The 18,384-nt window shown below is 41.2% G+C and overlaps 1 protein-coding gene across 1 annotated transcript in view; it reads left to right on the forward strand.

Annotated features, from left to right (window-relative positions):
- The window catches only part of alk (ALK receptor tyrosine kinase), a 394,751-nt gene that overhangs the window by 363,258 nt on the left and 13,109 nt on the right, over positions 1-18,384 (forward strand). The window contains exons 14-24 of the mRNA XM_030718325.1: positions 1,851-1,961; positions 3,203-3,344; positions 5,895-6,062; positions 6,661-6,759; positions 10,936-11,091; positions 12,145-12,258; positions 14,606-14,792; positions 15,561-15,651; positions 16,654-16,718; positions 16,813-16,942; positions 17,500-17,597. Coding sequence (XP_030574185.1) covers positions 1,851-1,961; positions 3,203-3,344; positions 5,895-6,062; positions 6,661-6,759; positions 10,936-11,091; positions 12,145-12,258; positions 14,606-14,792; positions 15,561-15,651; positions 16,654-16,718; positions 16,813-16,942; positions 17,500-17,597 — 1,361 coding nt within the window. The remainder of the gene's footprint in view (positions 1-1,850; positions 1,962-3,202; positions 3,345-5,894; positions 6,063-6,660; positions 6,760-10,935; positions 11,092-12,144; positions 12,259-14,605; positions 14,793-15,560; positions 15,652-16,653; positions 16,719-16,812; positions 16,943-17,499; positions 17,598-18,384) is intronic.

The following is an 18,384-nucleotide window of genomic DNA, read 5'->3' on the forward strand; positions in this document are numbered from 1 at the left end:
AGACTTTGAATGATTTTTAAATGTCCCAGCTTTCTGGACACAGGGTTGCAACAGCACCTCATGTATAGTGAAGATAGTTTACAGTAGCTGGACATGAGGAAGCCCAAGTGCCTGTTTGAGTTTTGCGGTTTTGTTCTCTAGAGGCAGCCAGTCTTTGCCACTGCCATCCAGTTATTAGTTTTTAACACAGTGCTCCTTGAAGTGCTCTGTACAGACAGCATTGAGAGAGACTTGGCTGTTCCAAAGTGAAACTGAAGTCATTTAAGGTTTCTCTTATTTCCCCCAAGTTCTGACAGCGAGAGGCAGCAACTCTCTCCAAAGGGTCGCTCAGAAAGTGATTTGTGCTGCAGAACAGTGTTTTCTCACACCTGGCTTTCCCTTATGTGACGGAAATGATGATACCTCCCTCGCCTTTAGAAATACTCACTATGTCTCTCTCCTGCTGCAGTACACGCGCACACACACACACACACACACCTCCATCCTCCCGTTCTCATTCTCTCTAAAACACAAAGTTAACTTAGAAATGAGAAGATGCAAAGACAGAACTGGCTGAGAGTGAAAGAATAGTGAGGAAGACTTTCCCAGAGTATTTGAATGCACTGCCTTTGACCCCCTCTACTTGTCAATCACAGCCACATAAGTCCCGCCCATTCCTACCTTTAAGACATCCTTCGAGAGTGTTGCTTTAGACAGATGGAGGGAGCTGAGAGAGCGATGAGCTACTGTGAGAGTTTGTATGAGACTCAGACACAGCGAGTAAACTTATGCCCTCTCACTCTTAAAGTAGGACTCGCTCCAGGCAGTTCAGCATGATAGCACACACTAAGCAGACGCATCAGTTCACAGGGTCTCAGCCAGGGCAAAGTCCCTGAAAAAGGGGCTGAAAAACAACAACAAGGAGAGTCTTTCATTTTGGGTAACGTGATAAATCAGCTGTAAACCAAATAATTAATTCTTTAAAAGTTTCTCATGTGCCTTTAAGAGAAAATGTACAATTATTCCAACTTAGTCGGCCTACAGTAAAGACAAGGTAAGGGGAAGGTTTACAAGGTGGCAGTGAGACCTGCTGTGATGGATGGTTTGGAGACGATGGTGCTGAGAAAAAGGCCAGAGGTGGCAGAGTTGAAGGAGTTAAGATTTTCTTTGGGAGTGACGACAATGGACAAGATTAGAAATGAGCACATCAGAGACAGCTCAGGTTGAGCGACTTGGAGACAAAGCTAGAGAGGCAAGGCTGAGCTGGTTTGGACATGTGCAGAGGAGGGAGAGTGGATATATTGGACAAAAGATGTTGAAGATGGAGCTGCAGGGCAGGAGGAAAAGAGGAAGATGACAGAGAAGATTGCATGCAGAGGAACGGTGTGACACAGGAGGATGCTACAGATAGGATGAGATGGAGGCAGATGATCCGCTGTGGCAACCCCTAAAGGGAGCAGCTGAAAGAAAAATAAAGTATGATAATAAAAGCCAAACATGACAAACTACAACCAGAAACTATTATGATAAATTCACAGGTATAGCGTGATAATTATTTTTTTTTATAACAACCCTAGATCCAGCAGCACTATCAGCTGTATCACAAGTTTAGTCAGCGTGGAATGAGTAAACATCTGAGTCGTTTCATATGGTCTCGCAAGGGGAGCATAGGTGCTTCCTTTTCAGTGTCTGTGTGCATGTGAATATTTCTACTTGATATTTGCACACCATAATAATCCTCAGACTCACAACAGCTGCGGTCTGGCAACTGCTCAACCTGCTCATACACAGCTGACATCCATGAAGGCAATTCTGTGGCAAACTGACATGTTTCTCTCTCTTTCTCTCTCTCTCTGTCTCGCTCCCTGCAGTCCAACGGCATGCTGAATAAGATATGCCTGGAGCAGAGCGGTCCAATGGTGAACAAAACGCAAGTGAAAGGAGGAGGAGGAGGAGGTGGTGGGGCTACGTATGTGTTCAAAGTAAGAAGGAGCTGTGGGGGATGATGATGTGCTCAGGGACTTTATATTTAGGAACTGCACATTTCATATAATTTTATTGATAGTCCAGTTAAAAAAAAAAAAGTGCAATAAAGGCATGTACTGATTGTAAAATTCTGATGTTTAAGAAATCCTCATACAAAATAACTGAACTGGGTTAAAGTCCTTGAGCTCTGCATCACTCTGCCTATGAACATTTAACCAGCTCAAAATTGATTGGCTGGTGTTATCAATAAACATCATTTTAATGGTGCATTCAGGTCACTCCACCATATTTTATTATATTATTATATTTAATATTTTTATTGGCCTACTGCTTAATATATCAAAGATCGTAAACCGAAAGAGCCGCCAAGGACACAGGACTTATATCCATGTCTCATCGTTGAACAGATGATTGGACCAATAGCAACAATAGGCACTCTTTAAAGCAGCAGTTGACATATTGGAAAATGCACTTATTTGTGCGCCAAGAGTCAGAGGTGAAGACTGACACCACATTCGGGTCAGCACAGTGAATGTGAAGCTAAATCCAGCAGCGGGTCTCGTTGTGAAAACTTTAGTGTGTATAATCTAGGCTCACAGAGAAGGCCTGTTTTCAACATGGGAAAAAAAAAAATTGATATATAATCACAAAAGACCTTCAGGTTGTACAAAGTGTCTAGAAGAAAAAAAACCTCTCAAAGCTGCTGAAAGGATTATGATTGCACCGGAAGCCTTGTTTTTGAATGGTGCATCAGAATGCTTTCAGGCAATAAAAAAAAAAAGAAAGAAAGAAAAAAGAATCTTATATTCAGCTTGGGGAGATATTTCAGTTGTTGTATAATGATATTGATGGACTTTGCTCTTGTGAACGACAGCTTGGAACCAGGGGGAACAGAGGAGGTAACAGAAATCCCCTGCCACCGCTGCTAAAGCTCATTAATTGAACCCTAATTGGTTTACTCTGTACAAAAAAATACTTCTTTATTTTACTCTGGTTACTGCTTCCCTGAATCTCAACTTGTATAATTAAGCAAATGAGAAGTAGCATGTCCAGTGAGCTTTAGCTGTGGAGCATTTAGTCAGTTTTGGATGCTCCCAGGTCGACCAGCTGCGATTCTAGATGAACCGTACACACGCATGAGTGATTTCAAGCTCATTTCCCCAAAAACATAACCACTCCTTTGAAGAGCAAATCCTGTGCCACTACATAAAAGTAACTGTTATCAATACTGACCCAGGTGGACAGAGAAGTGTACATCCCTCTCATCATCGCTGCTGGGGGAGGTGGCCGGGGATACAGCAGCCAATCAGAGTCCCAGCTGGAGCAAATGGACTATGACCCCAGCCAACCTGGACGCAATGGGAAGTCGCACGCTGCAGGTACGCGACACACACACACAGCTTTGATGTAAGCGTTGGTTTTATTTTGTATGTATGACAGCTTTGTTGCCCTGTGGGAAAGTGCAGCATGCTCATTGCAGTCTTTGTGACTGCATTTATGTGTGTGAGTTACAGAGCTGGGTGCAGGGAGAGACAATCTACTGTGTGAGTTTGAGTTATGGAGAACAAGATAAAAAAAATGGTTGAAATGATGACAGTAGATGAGTAATACAGCACTGTTATGCAGTGCGCGTGGCTTATCTTTCCTCGCTCTGGGATGAGCCGGGCTGTGTCTGCTCTGCTCCCTTCTGTGCGCATGCAAAATAATAAAGCGAGTTTACAATTGGGTTTCTACGGTGGAAGTGTTTATTTGCATGTCTGCCCGTCCTGAAGGTGTTTACTTCCCACCTCTGTGTGCCAGCATTTGTGTTATAACGAAAACAAACCAGTGCGGCCCTCCTGACTTCTTTCTGACTTTGCTGGGCTGAACTGCACACTTCACTCTGTCACATCCACGCTCACTGCGGATTTCATTAATCATGTGCTTCAAGTAGCAGCCAAAAAGCATATAAGCTATTGATTTTTACATCTTCTCAAAGCCCAAGGTTTCAGTTTGAGGAAACTCGGTGAATACAAAATGAAATATTAACCATATCTAGAGGGAGGAGGGGTGCTGGTAAGGTGGGAATTTATTATATATTTTTTTGTATCCCTCAGGTTTTGGAGAAAAAGGAGGAAACTAAATTGTCTGTTGTAACCAGTGTGTTATCACTAATAAAGACTGCTGTGTGTGTGTGTGTGTGTGTGTGTGTGTGTGTGTGTGTGTGTGTGTGTGTGTGTGTGTGTGTGTGTGTGTGTGTGTGTGCTGATTGGCCACAACATTAAAACCACCTGCATAATTGTATCTTCTCTCTCATGCTGATATCAGCGCTGACCTCTTGGCACATAAATTGGGCCATAAAATGGAATCTAGTAAATCAAGCAAATGCAGAACTGCCATAAACCATCATTCTTTCTAATGGCCAGCAGGGGGCGTCTCCTTTGGTTGCAGATAGCTAGCTAGTTTTAGCTGCTCCCTTGTCACAAGAAGTTACCACAGCTGGTAGCTCCATGTGCTTTATTTGGCAGTTTTACACCCATTTGTGTCAACAGCTAGAATTGAACCAGCGACATTTTGCTTGTCAATCAATTGTGTTAACCACTGCAAATAAAGAATCCACGGGATTCCTAACAATCCTACTGTTCACTCTATCTGTGACATTCAGGAAATGATCTCAGTTGCTAGTTTCAAGTCTTATTTAATACAACGTGACGTTCATTGTGTAAAATATGGTCCCCATGTCAATTAAACAGATGTTAAAGCAGGGTATGCTTTAGGCCCAGTGTGCCAAACCCAAATTTGGTCCTTGGCTGATTTGAATCTGGCACTTCAATCATTTTAGGTTCAGAAAAACTGCAGTTAGCCTGGGATTTGTATTTTCTTTTAACTCCCACATAGACATTGAGTTGTCATGTTAAGGCCTTTAAGAAATACAGGAAATACTAACAGCAGCACTTGAATAAATTGAATAAATTATATAATAATTAGACAACCTAATTTTGCTGAATTGTTGATGTGTGAGTAATACATAGAACATGTAACAATATAATCCTGTGTGTGTGTGTGTGTGTGTGTGTGTGTGTGTGTGTGTGTGTGTGTGTGTGTGTGTGTGTGTGTGTGTGTGTGTGTGTGTGTGTGTGTGTGTGTGTGTATTTATATATATATATATATATTATATATATAATATATATATATATATATATATATATATTATATATATATATATATATAATATATAATATATATTATATATATATATATTATATATATATATATAATATATAAAAAATTTCCCCCATTTACTTTATATGATTACAATTTCCCATTATGACCCTTAAAAAATCCTTGCTTGAGGGCGTGGCTACCTTGTGATTGACAGTCCAGTTGGATCCTGTAGTATCCATGGTTTCACAGTCATATCCCACCCATTTATTTAAAAAAATAAATAAATAAACTGAAGTCAATGGTTCACAATTGGAGCTAACTAATTGTCTGGTGGCTGCATCCGTCTTTTCTATACAGTCTGTTGGCCCTTGTGGATCTGTCTGGTTACGATTGATTGTTTGATCAGTTTGGGATCAGTTTTGGAGTCAGGGTAAACATCTTGGGCAGTTTTTGTGGTGCAATTTCCTGCTGGTGAAGGCCACTGATTTTGTTAAATGCCATTGAAACAGTATCATCCAGGACCCAAGGTCTCCCGGCAGAACGCTGCACTGTAACAAGATGATCAATGTTATTCGATTCACTTGTCAGTGGTTTTAGTTTTGTGGCTGATCAATGTATCTGTGTGTACTTGGTATGAATCAAGTCTTAATTGCCTGTAGACATGCAACAGTACGTGTTCACTTTAATGCACTCTAATGTCATTTGTCTCTTTCACAAACATCACAGCTACACACACTGCACATTGCTACCTGTCATTATCAAATGTGTGCTGTGTTTGGCGACAGGTGGAGGCGGAGGTTGGAATGACAGCACTCCTGTCAGTCAGGGTGGCAAACCGCTGATGCTCGGGGGGCAGGGAGGGCAGGCCTGTCAAAAGTTCTGGCAGACCCGTGGTGGCTTTGGAGGTGGCGGAGGTGGCTGTACGTCTGGTGGCGGCGGCGGAGGCTACAGAGGTCAGTCCGGGAAGATTTCCCCCCCAAAAAAAGTTTAATAAATAAATTGCCTTGAGCTGTCAGGTATGAGCCAAATGTACATCTTGTAGGGCCATCTGTGTTTTTATAGTGACTGTGACGAGGTGGCAGAGTTCATACAGATCAGGGATCGGACTCAATCCCAGAGACAGCTGCATGTCCTCTTCTCCTACTGCTCAATCGACTGCAAATCAGTCTGGATCAGACTTCACTCTCCTCAAATATAAAGATATCACACCCTGTACTCTCCATGTACTTAGTATAGTGTTTCTATGCAGTATATTTGCTCTTTAAGATTATATTTAATGAGTACAGGTAGAAAATTGTCATTACAGTACTGCACAGTATGCAGGAAACTCATAAAATGAAATAACAGGCTTTATTTTTTTAAAAAGCAAACTGGGCTGGACATACAAAAGGGAAAATGAGGGATGGATGATGGATTCAGAGGAAGTCTGACAAAAATCCTCTGTGGTCATTCTGGTCCTTTTGTTTTTAATCTGGATGATATTCAAAATGTGTTCATTTGGAGTTATACATCATTAACTGTGATGATTTCATTGCCGTCCTTGTTTTCCAGGTGGCAACACCTCCATAGACAACAACCCTAAACACGACGGCGACGATGGCACGTCCTTCCTCGGCCCAGTGGGAGAGCCCTTCCTCTACCCCCTAAAAGGTAACGCCAGATGATTCAAGTGCAGGCCAGGCTAGTCAGTAGTCAGCACCTATCATCAACACATTAGTGTGCAGCGTTTGATATTTTTGTAGTGTGTGTAGGTGAGAGTTAATGTGTTTGTACTTCACAGAATGATGAGAAAACTGTTTTTGCAATTGACATTCTAAATTAGTTTTTCTTGTGGTAAATTCAGATTGTTTTCAGCAGAATGAGCATCCGCAGCAGCAGAAGCTTGTAGAGATATGTGTACAGCAAGAGGAGGACGGGGCGCTTCACTCGGTGACATAAAAAATGTACTGCAGATGTGGACAGCTGTTCCATAAAGGGACACTGTGGAGCATTTCATTCTAAACAAAAAAAAAAAAATGTTTTATTGATTAATTTGTCTCCAGATGGAGACGGTAAACTGATCAGTAAATTCACCTGTTGATCTGTCACTGCCATATTTTTCTTGTTTGTTTGGACCTGTCAGGAAGTAAAATACAGTCTGACTGTAAAAATGTTGACTGTCTATACATCATCCAAGATTTTATCTTTGTTTGGCTTTATAGAGAAATGAGCCCTGTTTACGCCCTTTTTTTTTTAAGTGCTTGTTGTGCAGCTGAGATATTTGTGGAAAAATTCATCTATTGGAAAAAAAAAGAGAAAAAGGAACAGCACGTGCTGCATTAATGACATGTTTTCCTGAAGAAGAACAATTCACGTTTGCGTTTCACATCACGTCTGAGATGTGATTGAATCACAAAGCGTCTCGGTGGTCATTCGGGGCACATTTTAAAACCAAGTTGTTAACAGAGGCACATCTGTCTTTCAGAAAAAGAAGGTTTGACTCAGATTAATTTATTTCTTTCCTGCAGCAGCGTCACTCGCGACAGCTGCGCTTCTCAATTTGTCATCAAGGAAATTAATTTCCTATGTAAATAACTGTTAATGAGACAAAATGTTGTTTTATCAAACTGCATAACATTTAAAACCATTTTTGAAACCAGAAATCTGTCATTTTCAATCTTTCTTATTTTCAGTTCTTCCTGAAAAGCAATTTCTACAAAATTCCAAATCCTAATGCACCATTTCAGATGCAATCCAGGGCACATCAGCTGCTCCCAGTCAGCCCAGATCACCTGACTCTTCTACTCTTCTATGGAGCCAATTTGGCAAATCTCACATAGGGCCCCGCTGCTTACAGCTTTAGTCTGCACATCTGCAAACCACCTCTACACACGTGCCTTTGTTTATGCTTCTTCCGTGCTTGTATGGCAAACATTTTGGCTCTAAAAATCTAATATGCCACTTTAGATTTCTGTACTTCTGCAAGTTGAGCTAAAGCATTTTGACACTGTACAGCCCTATAACTAAGTGCAGTACACATACTGTAGCTACCGTACCACTGGCTGTCCAACAGCTGCCTAGACAAAGGGTGCTAAAATAAGCAACGACCATCTTTGTTTCTATTTTGTCCTTCAGTGTTTTCCTCTCATGTTGACTCGTTTTTCAGGGTATATGTGACTGTTAATAAAATCAGACATCAGGTAGCCCTAGCCTCTATTGTCACATCTATCTTTAGATCTTTAGCTGTTTGAGGTTTTAAACTGTTCACTTCCTAAAACCACTGCAGCAGAAATCTTAAATGGATTAAAAGAGAGAAAGTGATGTAAATTGTAACTAGTGAATCCCCAAAAGGCATAACTTATCATAATAGACGGGATGGCTGTGTTGTTAAATCTGCAATGTGATAACTAAAAAGAATATCACCTGAGTACAGGTCAGGTTTAAGGGTGTAGTTTTAAGCTGTAATCACACAAATCTACGGCAGCATTTTCTTTTGAGCGGCACTGGGAGATCCGGAAGCTCAAACAAAAACAGCAGGTGATGCAGGACAGCCCCGCTGTGTGCAGTGACAGACCTAAATAGGATCAAAAATAATGCTGGTTAATGTTGACACAGGCAACAGTTTGTAATGCCCGTCCTTAATCCACTGAATGCAACACACTACTTCAAATCCTTTGTAATACAGATAGGGCTGCACATCTGGCCACTCGATGCAGGGAGGCACCGAGGAAAACATGAATGTTATTAGAAGCCACGAGCGTGTCAATGAATCTCCGTCGATGCGCCGGTGTGAAAGCGAATAGCCGGTTTTTCATGCGTATGGTAAGAGTCTGAGCAAATCATTATTCAACAAACTTTTGAGCAGAAAAATTGCTCCTCTTTATCAGGATTCTCGTCTAGCTTTGATAGTGAAACAATTGCAGCTCAGCACATAAATTTATATTTATTAGACTAACTCAGGTGCACCAACAGGATGCCTTAGAAATGTTTGTAACAATAATCATCACCCTCTTCCTTTCATGAACATGAAGGCGCACTTAGCACGTCTGTGTCTAAAGAGCCACAGCACACCTTCACATTAGTATGCAGTCAGTAGCTGTTCTCAACACATTTGTATTCCTCCTTGGAGCCTTCCTGTGTTTTTGGGTTAGATTTATGTATTTGTTTTTATAAAGCTGATAACAGAATGATGAGAGGAAATAGATTCTACAGATGAGTGCGTTTGCTTTGCTTACTAAACAGTACAGGCTTTCGCAGCCCATAACTAATTTGTGCTGCACTGCCTTGTCTCTGCTTACTGTAGTTTACAATTAAGAGAATCAGTTTCACTAAATCCAAAATGAAATGAATGATGTTGTAAAAATCCCTTTAAAAGGCTTTATGGCTGTGAGCTGTTGTGCTACGGAGTGCAGAGAGTCTGCAGATTTTTTCTTCTAGCCAGAAGATCGTTTTTCTGATTACCCACACACACACACACACACACACACACACACAATCACAATCACTGAATTCATCTATTTTAGGCGAGACCGAGCTGTAATGAAGATCTGCAAGCTCCCAGCTCCCCACGCAACAAAAGCAACCCACCCGCCCTTTAAATAGCTCTACAGCAGTTTGAACTGGCCAGGCAGTAAAGATACTTGGATGGCAGTAATATGAATATGAGGTTTTTTGCACAATGGCAGAAAACATTTTTTTTTTAAACAGATAAATTCTTATATATACATGCCACATATCTAAGTGTTTTAGCCCAGGTTTAGTTCCAATTATGACATCTTGATCTGTAGCCGAGGATTTCAAAGCTCCGCAGCAGGAATGTCAACATTCCAGCTCTTTGGTAGTTTAGAACAAAACTACTGGACTTCCATGATTCAGGATAACAAAACATATACAACAAGTCAATCAATCAAATAAATTTATTTCCATAATGACAATGAAACGAGCAGCCCCAATATGAGCGCTCGTCGGGGTAGATGCAGCTGATTCCAACATTTTAATGTTTTTATGTGTGTCTAATAAAGAGTTAACAGCTGTTAGATCACACCTCTGCCTTCAGACCTGGATGTCTGGCTTTGAGCATTTTAAAACTCTGCATCATTTGGGCACCAGTTTAGCTCACTGGGTCGAGCAGAGGCAACCCATGTGCCGTAAGGCCATTTACTGCGTGTCTTCCTCCTGGTCTTTGAATTATATTTGTTAAGCACTTATTTTTTACAGCTTTTGTTTATTTCATGTTGCTCAGCTGCATAAAATGTAAATAAAAACCAAATACTGTGATTTGCAAACCATTTCAAACGTGTTTAACTAGAAATACTGCGTCAAAGGTTGCTGTTGTCTTGGGTAACTTGAAGGAGTCATGAATACTGAATGCGACACTGATTTTGGAGAAAGCTATGCTGCAGGTGATATCGCCTTCAATCCAACTTTTTTCAAACTTACAGTGAGCACATATTACTCAAAACCCAATCAAACTTCTCTGTCAATATTTGATGTTTTCCTTTTAATATAATCGTTATTTGATTTGCAGGTCATCATCTCCTCTTTTTATTTACAGTTTACACAGATTTCCTAACTGGTTCCATTTGGGTTGATTTACTTTGTGGGGTGTAAGTTGGGATAACGTATGCTGAATGACGATGGTGTGGAGAGTGAAACCTTGGGAGGATTTTTTTCTTCATAGATTTTTTAATGAGGATTGTTCCCCGTAAATTACATCAGGAGTGTTATTGAACATTGGCTCATTTAACCAGGGGACATCCTGGAGCTATCTAATCAAATCCTGTTCACTTTAGAAACCTCTGCTCTGCCTGTGTGTGTGTGTGTGTGCGTGTGTGCGGGTGCCTAAAGCTATGGAGGGGGACGGTGAGGTGATCATCAGCCCCGTGCAGAACTGCAGCCACTGTGAGAGCGGTGAATGCCACGAGATCAAGGACTCCATAATCTGCTACTGTGATGAAGACCTCATCCTGGCACCAAATGGAGTGTCCTGCATCAACGCTACAGGTCTGACACACAATATAACAATAGTGGAGCACAAGTAATGAAGAGCCATAGTGTAATTTTCTCTCTGCCACACAAGCGTAAGAAATGATCTGAACGCAGAAATGAGCTGAACGTAATTGTACCTGTAATAGACTGTGACTCAAAGAATAGATAATGAATTAATCCGCAAAAGTAATTAAGCCTGGAAGGCTCTGTACTTTATTGAATCTTTATCAGTGAAAATGTTTTTTAATAGTGCTTTAATCATTCATAATAATTATCAATAAGTAGGATAAGCTAACCTCTCATTGAAAATGAAAGTAACTGTAGGAGTAATAGCTGTGCAGATTCCTGTTCTGTCAGTTCACTCTCAGTGCTGCAGTCAGATAAAAGCTCTTTATCTCAGCATGTCAAGGATGTAGGATAAAAGGTTTCACCTCAGTGCTGAAGTGTAGTGACATTAGACAGTGATTGGGAATGTGTTTCATAATGGGCTTAATGAGCCTTCGTGGAGCTAGCTTTGCCCATTAGGCCCATCGACTAAAAATCAGCTCTCAGAAATGTCTGAAAACTGCATCCTTCTTGGGTTAAACTCTAACAAGCCGATGTGGACAAACCCCTGCAGACTGCCTCCTCAATTATGATTTGCAATCTCAGGCGATCTGAAATGAATTAATATGGCAGTGTCACTTTATAATTTCAAGCAAAATAACAGGCCTTTTACCATCTCAATAATATCTTAATGACCTAGACTCTCTCCTCAACCTATGATTTGCAAATCTGTTCTCTGTAATGACAAGCAGTAGATAATTCTGTGATGCTAGGTCGGAAAAAGGTCACAGTCTCAATATGGTCTCTCTCGGCGTGCAGATTTGTTCCTGCGCTTAGACGAGATCCCCTCCGCACAGAAAAAAGGAATTGACATGCACCGTCCGTCGCTGCTCCTAAGCTCTGTTGTGTCATCGCTTTCACATCATTAATTAAGTCGGGGATCAGAGTGGTGAAGTGAATGTTAATACTCCTCTGGGGGAAGATAACAACTGTATGACGCTGTTGTTTCCCCTTGTCCTGCAGAGGTGCCCCCGCTGCCTCCGCAGCCATCGCTCTCACACCTGGCCCTGGGTCTGTCCGTGGGCACCTCGGCTCTCATTGCTGCCCTGCTGCTGGCTGTGTCTGGAGTCATGATAAGTAAGTGTCAACACATCTTCGTCATTAACTGCGATTCCATAACGAATTACTATGAGTTTCAGAGAATTATTTGGCATCAGCTGGTCAGAGTTTTAAAGGCCAGATATAACCCTGCTTGATAATTTAGCATTTGTAAGCATGAAAATTAGCGTCTTGTATTAAAAGCAGAAGCACTTAATTTGACATGATGTTCAAAATCCTATATCAGTAAGCATCTGCACTCATTTTATTCCCATTTCAATCCGGCTCTTTTTCTGTACTCAGCTTAGCAGCTGGAGATGCTTACGTGGAGGGGGACACAACATAATTAATTTGAGACTTTAAAAAAAGGGAGTGTATTCCCTTGTTCACTGATTCACTACTCTATGCTGTACATAAAGGATTTTGCTCTGTGATTTTTAACACTTCAGTTGCCTGATCACTAACATAAAGTTATACGCAACCATACCACAATGCAACACATCGATCATCCCAGATTTTATTAGGAGAATGTGAGATAGTTTCTTTCCCTGTATTGTTACAGTACAATCTTAATTCCAAAAAAGAGATGCTCTGTGCAGCCTTTTTGTTGCATTTTTTTTTTTTAATTTCATGATGTATCAAATGTTTTCAGTTGGTGAAAGGCCTGGACTGCAGGCAGGCCAGTTCAGTACCTTCTACTACGAAGCCATGCTGTTGTAATAGATGCAGTATGCAGTTTAGCACTGTCCCACTGAAATATGCAAGGCCTTCCCTTAAAAAGTACAGATGGGAGCATACGTTGCTCTCCAACCTGTCAGCATTGATGGTGGATTTCCAGATGTGCAAGCTGCCAATTCCACAGGCACCGATGCACCCCTGTAACATCGCAGGCTTTTGAACTGAGCACTGATAGCAAGCCAGACGGTCCCTCCCCTCTTTAGTCTGGAGGACACGTCGTCCATGTTTTCCAAAAAAGAATTTCAAATTGCAATTTGCCCGACCACAGAACAGTTATTACATTTTGGCTCAGTCCGTTTTAAATGAGCTTTGGCTGTGACAATATGGTAGCATTTCTGCAGCTTCTTCTTTGCATGATAGAGCTTCAACCTGCATTTGTGGATGTCACAGTGAACTGTGTCCACAGACCATGATTTCTGGAAGTGTTCCTGAGGCCTTATTCCCATGACAGAATCATGCCCGTTTTTAATACAATGCTGCCTGAGGGCGCAAAGATCACAGTATCCAATATTGATGTTCAGCCTTTGCACACAGAGATTTCTCCAAATTCTTGGAATCTTTTTATGATATCATGTGCTGTAGATGATAGGACATTAAAAGTCTTCACAATTTTACATTGAGGAACATTATTCTGAAATTGTTCCACAGTTTATAGACAAATTTTTTTGCATACTGGTGAAACTCTGCCTCTCTAAGATTTTTATACTCAATCATATTATTGAACTGTTGCCAATTAATTTAATTAGTTACAAAAATGTTCCTCCAGCTCTTTCTTCAGGTAGCAGTTAGTGAGTGAGAATGAGAAGTGAGCCCCGTGGCCAGCACAGACGTTGGTTTGCCTGCCTGCTTTCAGACTATTACCGCCAGACATATACACTCATTGAGCCATCACTTGCAGGCTGACGCATATTTCCAGACTCCCACCTACACTCTTGAACGCACATTAGTGGACGAGGCAGGGGCAGACGAGGTGTGGGACAACCTCTCTGATGAATGAAACACGCTAATGATGGATGGCTGCTTAGCCAGCAGCTGACAGCACTCATACATTAGACAGCACTTGGTAAATAAATAACTCCCCTACACACACGTAAGCGCACGCACACACACACACACACAAATAATTCTCCCTGCAACTGATATGTTCACAGTCCAGGTTGAGGCTTCTAGTACTAAAAAGTGTGAAGTTTTGTCTGTGGGTGTGTGAGAGGGAAACAAAGCGCCAAGTCTTCATACTTCATGCTGTTCTCCATGAGGTGCATCCATTTGCAATATTGAGGAAAAAGGGTGTGAGCTCTTTGGGTTTTACACTTTGTTCCCTTTAAAGTTTGTGCACTTTAAATGTGTGCGTGTATCTAACAGGTGCACATGTACTCTAGATAAAAAAAGTTTGAATCTAAAACATGTCCTGTGCTACATTTTGAACAAATCAGTGTTCACAGACACAACGGAGGGTGTGCTGTTGTACAGCTTCGTGTTATTTGGAGAAACAATTACTGGAAAAGCTTTCCACTTTGTGAGCTTTGGCTGTCAGCAATAATTTTCTACAAGAAGTGCTTAAAATTTTGCTATATCTTTTTTTTTTTTTTTTTAACTGTAGATATCTCAGTAGTGGAATGAAACTCCTCTTTTATTTTCGTGTCACCAGTGTACAGGCGTAAGCACACAGAGCTGCAGTCTATCCAGCTGGAGCTGCAGAGTCCAGACTGCAAGCTCAGTAAGCTGCGGGCCTCCACCATCATGACAGACTACAACCCCAACTACTGCTTCGCTGGAAAAACGGCCTCGGTCAACGACCTGAAGGAAGTGCCACGACGAAACATTTCTCTCACAAGGTAAAAGATTTGAGAAATCCCGTTACTGTGGAGCAGTGATGGACTGAAGGCATCAAATGTACAATTATCAATTAAGTGTGACAAGCTGTCAGTCTTACGAAATGGTTCTGAAAATCCACTTATGGCAGACTCATAAATATCTAACAGTGTGAGAGGAAACAGTTTAAATAAAGCATGAAATATTAAAAGTGTGACGTCACATGGTGTCGTGGGATTGGCTGCAGGGATCCAAGCTTCTGAGAAATTATTTTTGTGAGGATCTTTTCCATTTTTAATACATCTCTGCATGTTTATACTTTACCAGTTCATCATTTGAGGTTCTTAATCATTTGGAATCATTAATAGTTTTCATTTTTTACTTTCATGACTCATCTAGAGTAACGTCAACTGAAACAACAAAAAAACATGTAAAAAAAAATAAATAAATAAATTGAAACAACAAAGCAGCATAGTCATTCTAATATTAATTTCTGCAGCAGGATAAAGACAGTCATTTTTCTCTGTGAGCTAAAAAGCTGTCAGATGTTAAATTAGAATACCGACCAGCATCTCAACCATCCTGTTTGAAAGAAATCCCTCTTGTTGATTCATTACATGACTCCCACTTGCTTAGCCGGTGCTCAGCTCCTCTAGTAATCAATGTCCAGACAAAGGTATATTTAGGATGTGTCTTTCTGCTGCCTTGTTCAAATGTCTTTAGTTCAGAGGCGTCAGCCTTTTTCTTGTTTAAATCTTTCTTTGCTAATCTAGACGTACGTTTGTTTGCAGGGGTCTCGGTCACGGTGCTTTTGGTGAGGTCTACGAAGGTCTGGCAGTGGGGATACCGGGTGAACCAAGTCCACTGCAAGTGGCAGTCAAGGTGAGTCGTGAAACAAGATTCACAGGAGCTTCTAAAAGCAGTTACACGTGATTTGCCCTTGTGCCTCTTCTTTCAGGCGATCACAGGGTTGAAGATCAGCAGGCTTACTTGATTTCAAACTCAGTTAAAAGCTTTGTAACGTTCAGCATCGTTCAGCTTAACATACAAAATGTAATAAATACTGTATGTGACACTTATTACCCACAGACTTTTTATAAAAGATAGATGTACCCAATGGGATACTAGTTGGTTTGTGAAGCTCCATTCTAAAAGCTACACTTTGTGGCATTATGGTGGGGGGTTTTTTTTGTTTTTGTTTTTTGTTTTTTTTGTTTTTTGTTTTTTTTTTGGGGGGGGGGGGGGGGGGGTGTTTTGGGGGTTTTTTTTGTTTTTTGGAGTAAAAGAAACCATATTTGGCCGTGACAGTGAAATACTAAGCTTTGAGATGACACCACCGAGCCTGCTAAGCAATATGCATTAATAGATAGGTGCATATTCATGCACAGATTGCTGCTAATTAGTGCTAACAGGCTAGTAAAATATTAGAATTTCACTCAAAGCTGGAACACATTCTTCTTGGAAGGTCTCTTAACGGCACAGTGAGCCGTATTATTTACGTGATAATTGCATTAAAAATGCTCTAAAAGGCACCAACAGCCAAACACAGTCCAGGTCAGTGACTACAATTATCAGAGGTGAAACCTAGCAGACAGCTAGCGGCTTTATCAGAACCCACTTGTTGCTCCCAGTGTCCAGGCCACTAATAATGCAAACCTTCATCCTTTATCCAATTAAAATAGGGTTGGGGTTTTTTTTTTTTTTTTTTTTACAGGTATCCTGAAGAGGGAAACTGGCCCTAGAGACCAAAATGTTTTTTTGTAATTGTAGTTAAAAGATTTATTTATAAGTTTGAAGCCTTAAGTGACCACACACAGTTTCATTTTGAAGCCAGTTACAGCTTCCTTATTTGTTGCACTGAGATTTGGTTTCTATTTACACCAGACCCTTCCTGAGGTTTGCTCTGAGCAGGATGAACTGGACTTCCTCATGGAGGCTCTAATCATCAGGTAACGGCCACTTAAACCATTAACGAAATTCTTTCTGTCAGACGGTACCAGCAACCACATTTCTGATTCATGTCTCCCTGCTGTGTTCCTACAGTAAGTTCAACCACCAGAACATTGTGCGTTGTATAGGAGTAAGTCTGCAGGCCATGCCCAGGTTCATCCTGCTCGAGCTGATGGCTGGAGGGGACCTCAAGACTTTCCTGAGGGAGACCAGACCCCGGCTGGTGAGACTCACTGCTGTATGGCACTCGAGTGAACGTTGTCCTTTGTGATGCACAAACATACCACATGTTAAGTGCCTACACATCACATGCAGCAGCCCAGTTGGATTTTGGTCCATGTTGACATGATGGCATCATGCATTTGCTGTAGATTTGTCAGCTGCACATCCATGATGCAAATCTCCTGTTCCGCCACAGCAGAAATCAAGACTTATCAGACCAGGCAACATTTTTCCAACCTTCAGCGCATATCTGACAACATGCATGCCGATAAATCTGTGATAGGCCAACATCAGTTGGACTCCAGTGTGCTGTGTGCGTTTTTTTTTTTTTTAACTGATGCAGCCAAGGAAGTGAGAGTGAACCAAAATGGTAGATTTGTAGCCAGACAGCTTAAGAATGAGCAAAAGTCATTGTTATCATGTTATCATTTCTGATTCAACCCCAGATTTCTCTGATTCAGGTTCAGTCATAAAATGCACAGTTTTCTTTAAAGCTACAGTGTGACAGTACATATCTTTGTTTTGTTTTTTTTTCCTGTCTTTTCTCTGTTTGATCAGGATCAACCATCCAGCCTGACCATGGTGGACCTTCTCAACGTGGCCAGAGACATCGCGAAGGGCTGCCAGTATCTTGAGGAGAACCAGTTTATACACAGGTACTTCAGCAGATGGCTGCATGCTTTGCATATACTTATGCAAAAACAAATGGAGCACATTATTATGAAAGAACAGAGTGCATTCTGTGGTTCTGTAGTCTTCCTAGCAAAACAGATCAGACTGACGGATTCAGAGAGCTCATCCTCCACCGAGATCAGTACAGTATTTCACAATTTAAAACACAGTGCTTCAGATTTGCATCAACATGTAATGGGTCCCTCTTTCCCCCATCCTCCAGCTCACCAAGTTTCATGAAATTCGTTTTGGTAGTTTTTCGTAATCTGGCTGACAAGCAAACAAACGGCACCTATCACATACCCCCGCCTCGGCTTTTGCTTTGACAGATGAACAATATGCAGAACATATGGGTATGCATGCCGCTGTATAAATATGGAATGCAAATGTGCATTCAAACAAACAGAGTTCTCTGCCTTCATCTAGCATCTACTGAGAATAATGAACTGACTGCATCTGTCCAGGCATAACATATGGACTCAGTATCCCTTTTGCCTTCCATGAGATAGCAGAAAGGACAAGTGATGAGTTTAGTATTAGAGCAGCCAGATGGGGTAGCCGGCTTGCCTTTTTACGGTCTGTATCCGAGGCACAAGTCAACAGTATGCCCCTCTATGCTCATATTCACAGTGGCTGGTGAACCATATGATGTGGCTAAAGATATTTAAAAGCCTTCTCTTGAACCTCCTTCATGGATGCGCATGAGGAAAGTCAAGTACATGTTAATGCAGGAAAAGGTCAAAATTGATTCTTCAATCAAATCTGGACAAT

This window comes from Archocentrus centrarchus, chromosome 22 (genome assembly GCF_007364275.1).
Source record: "Archocentrus centrarchus isolate MPI-CPG fArcCen1 chromosome 22, fArcCen1, whole genome shotgun sequence".
NCBI classification, from domain to species: domain Eukaryota; kingdom Metazoa; phylum Chordata; class Actinopteri; order Cichliformes; family Cichlidae; genus Archocentrus; species Archocentrus centrarchus.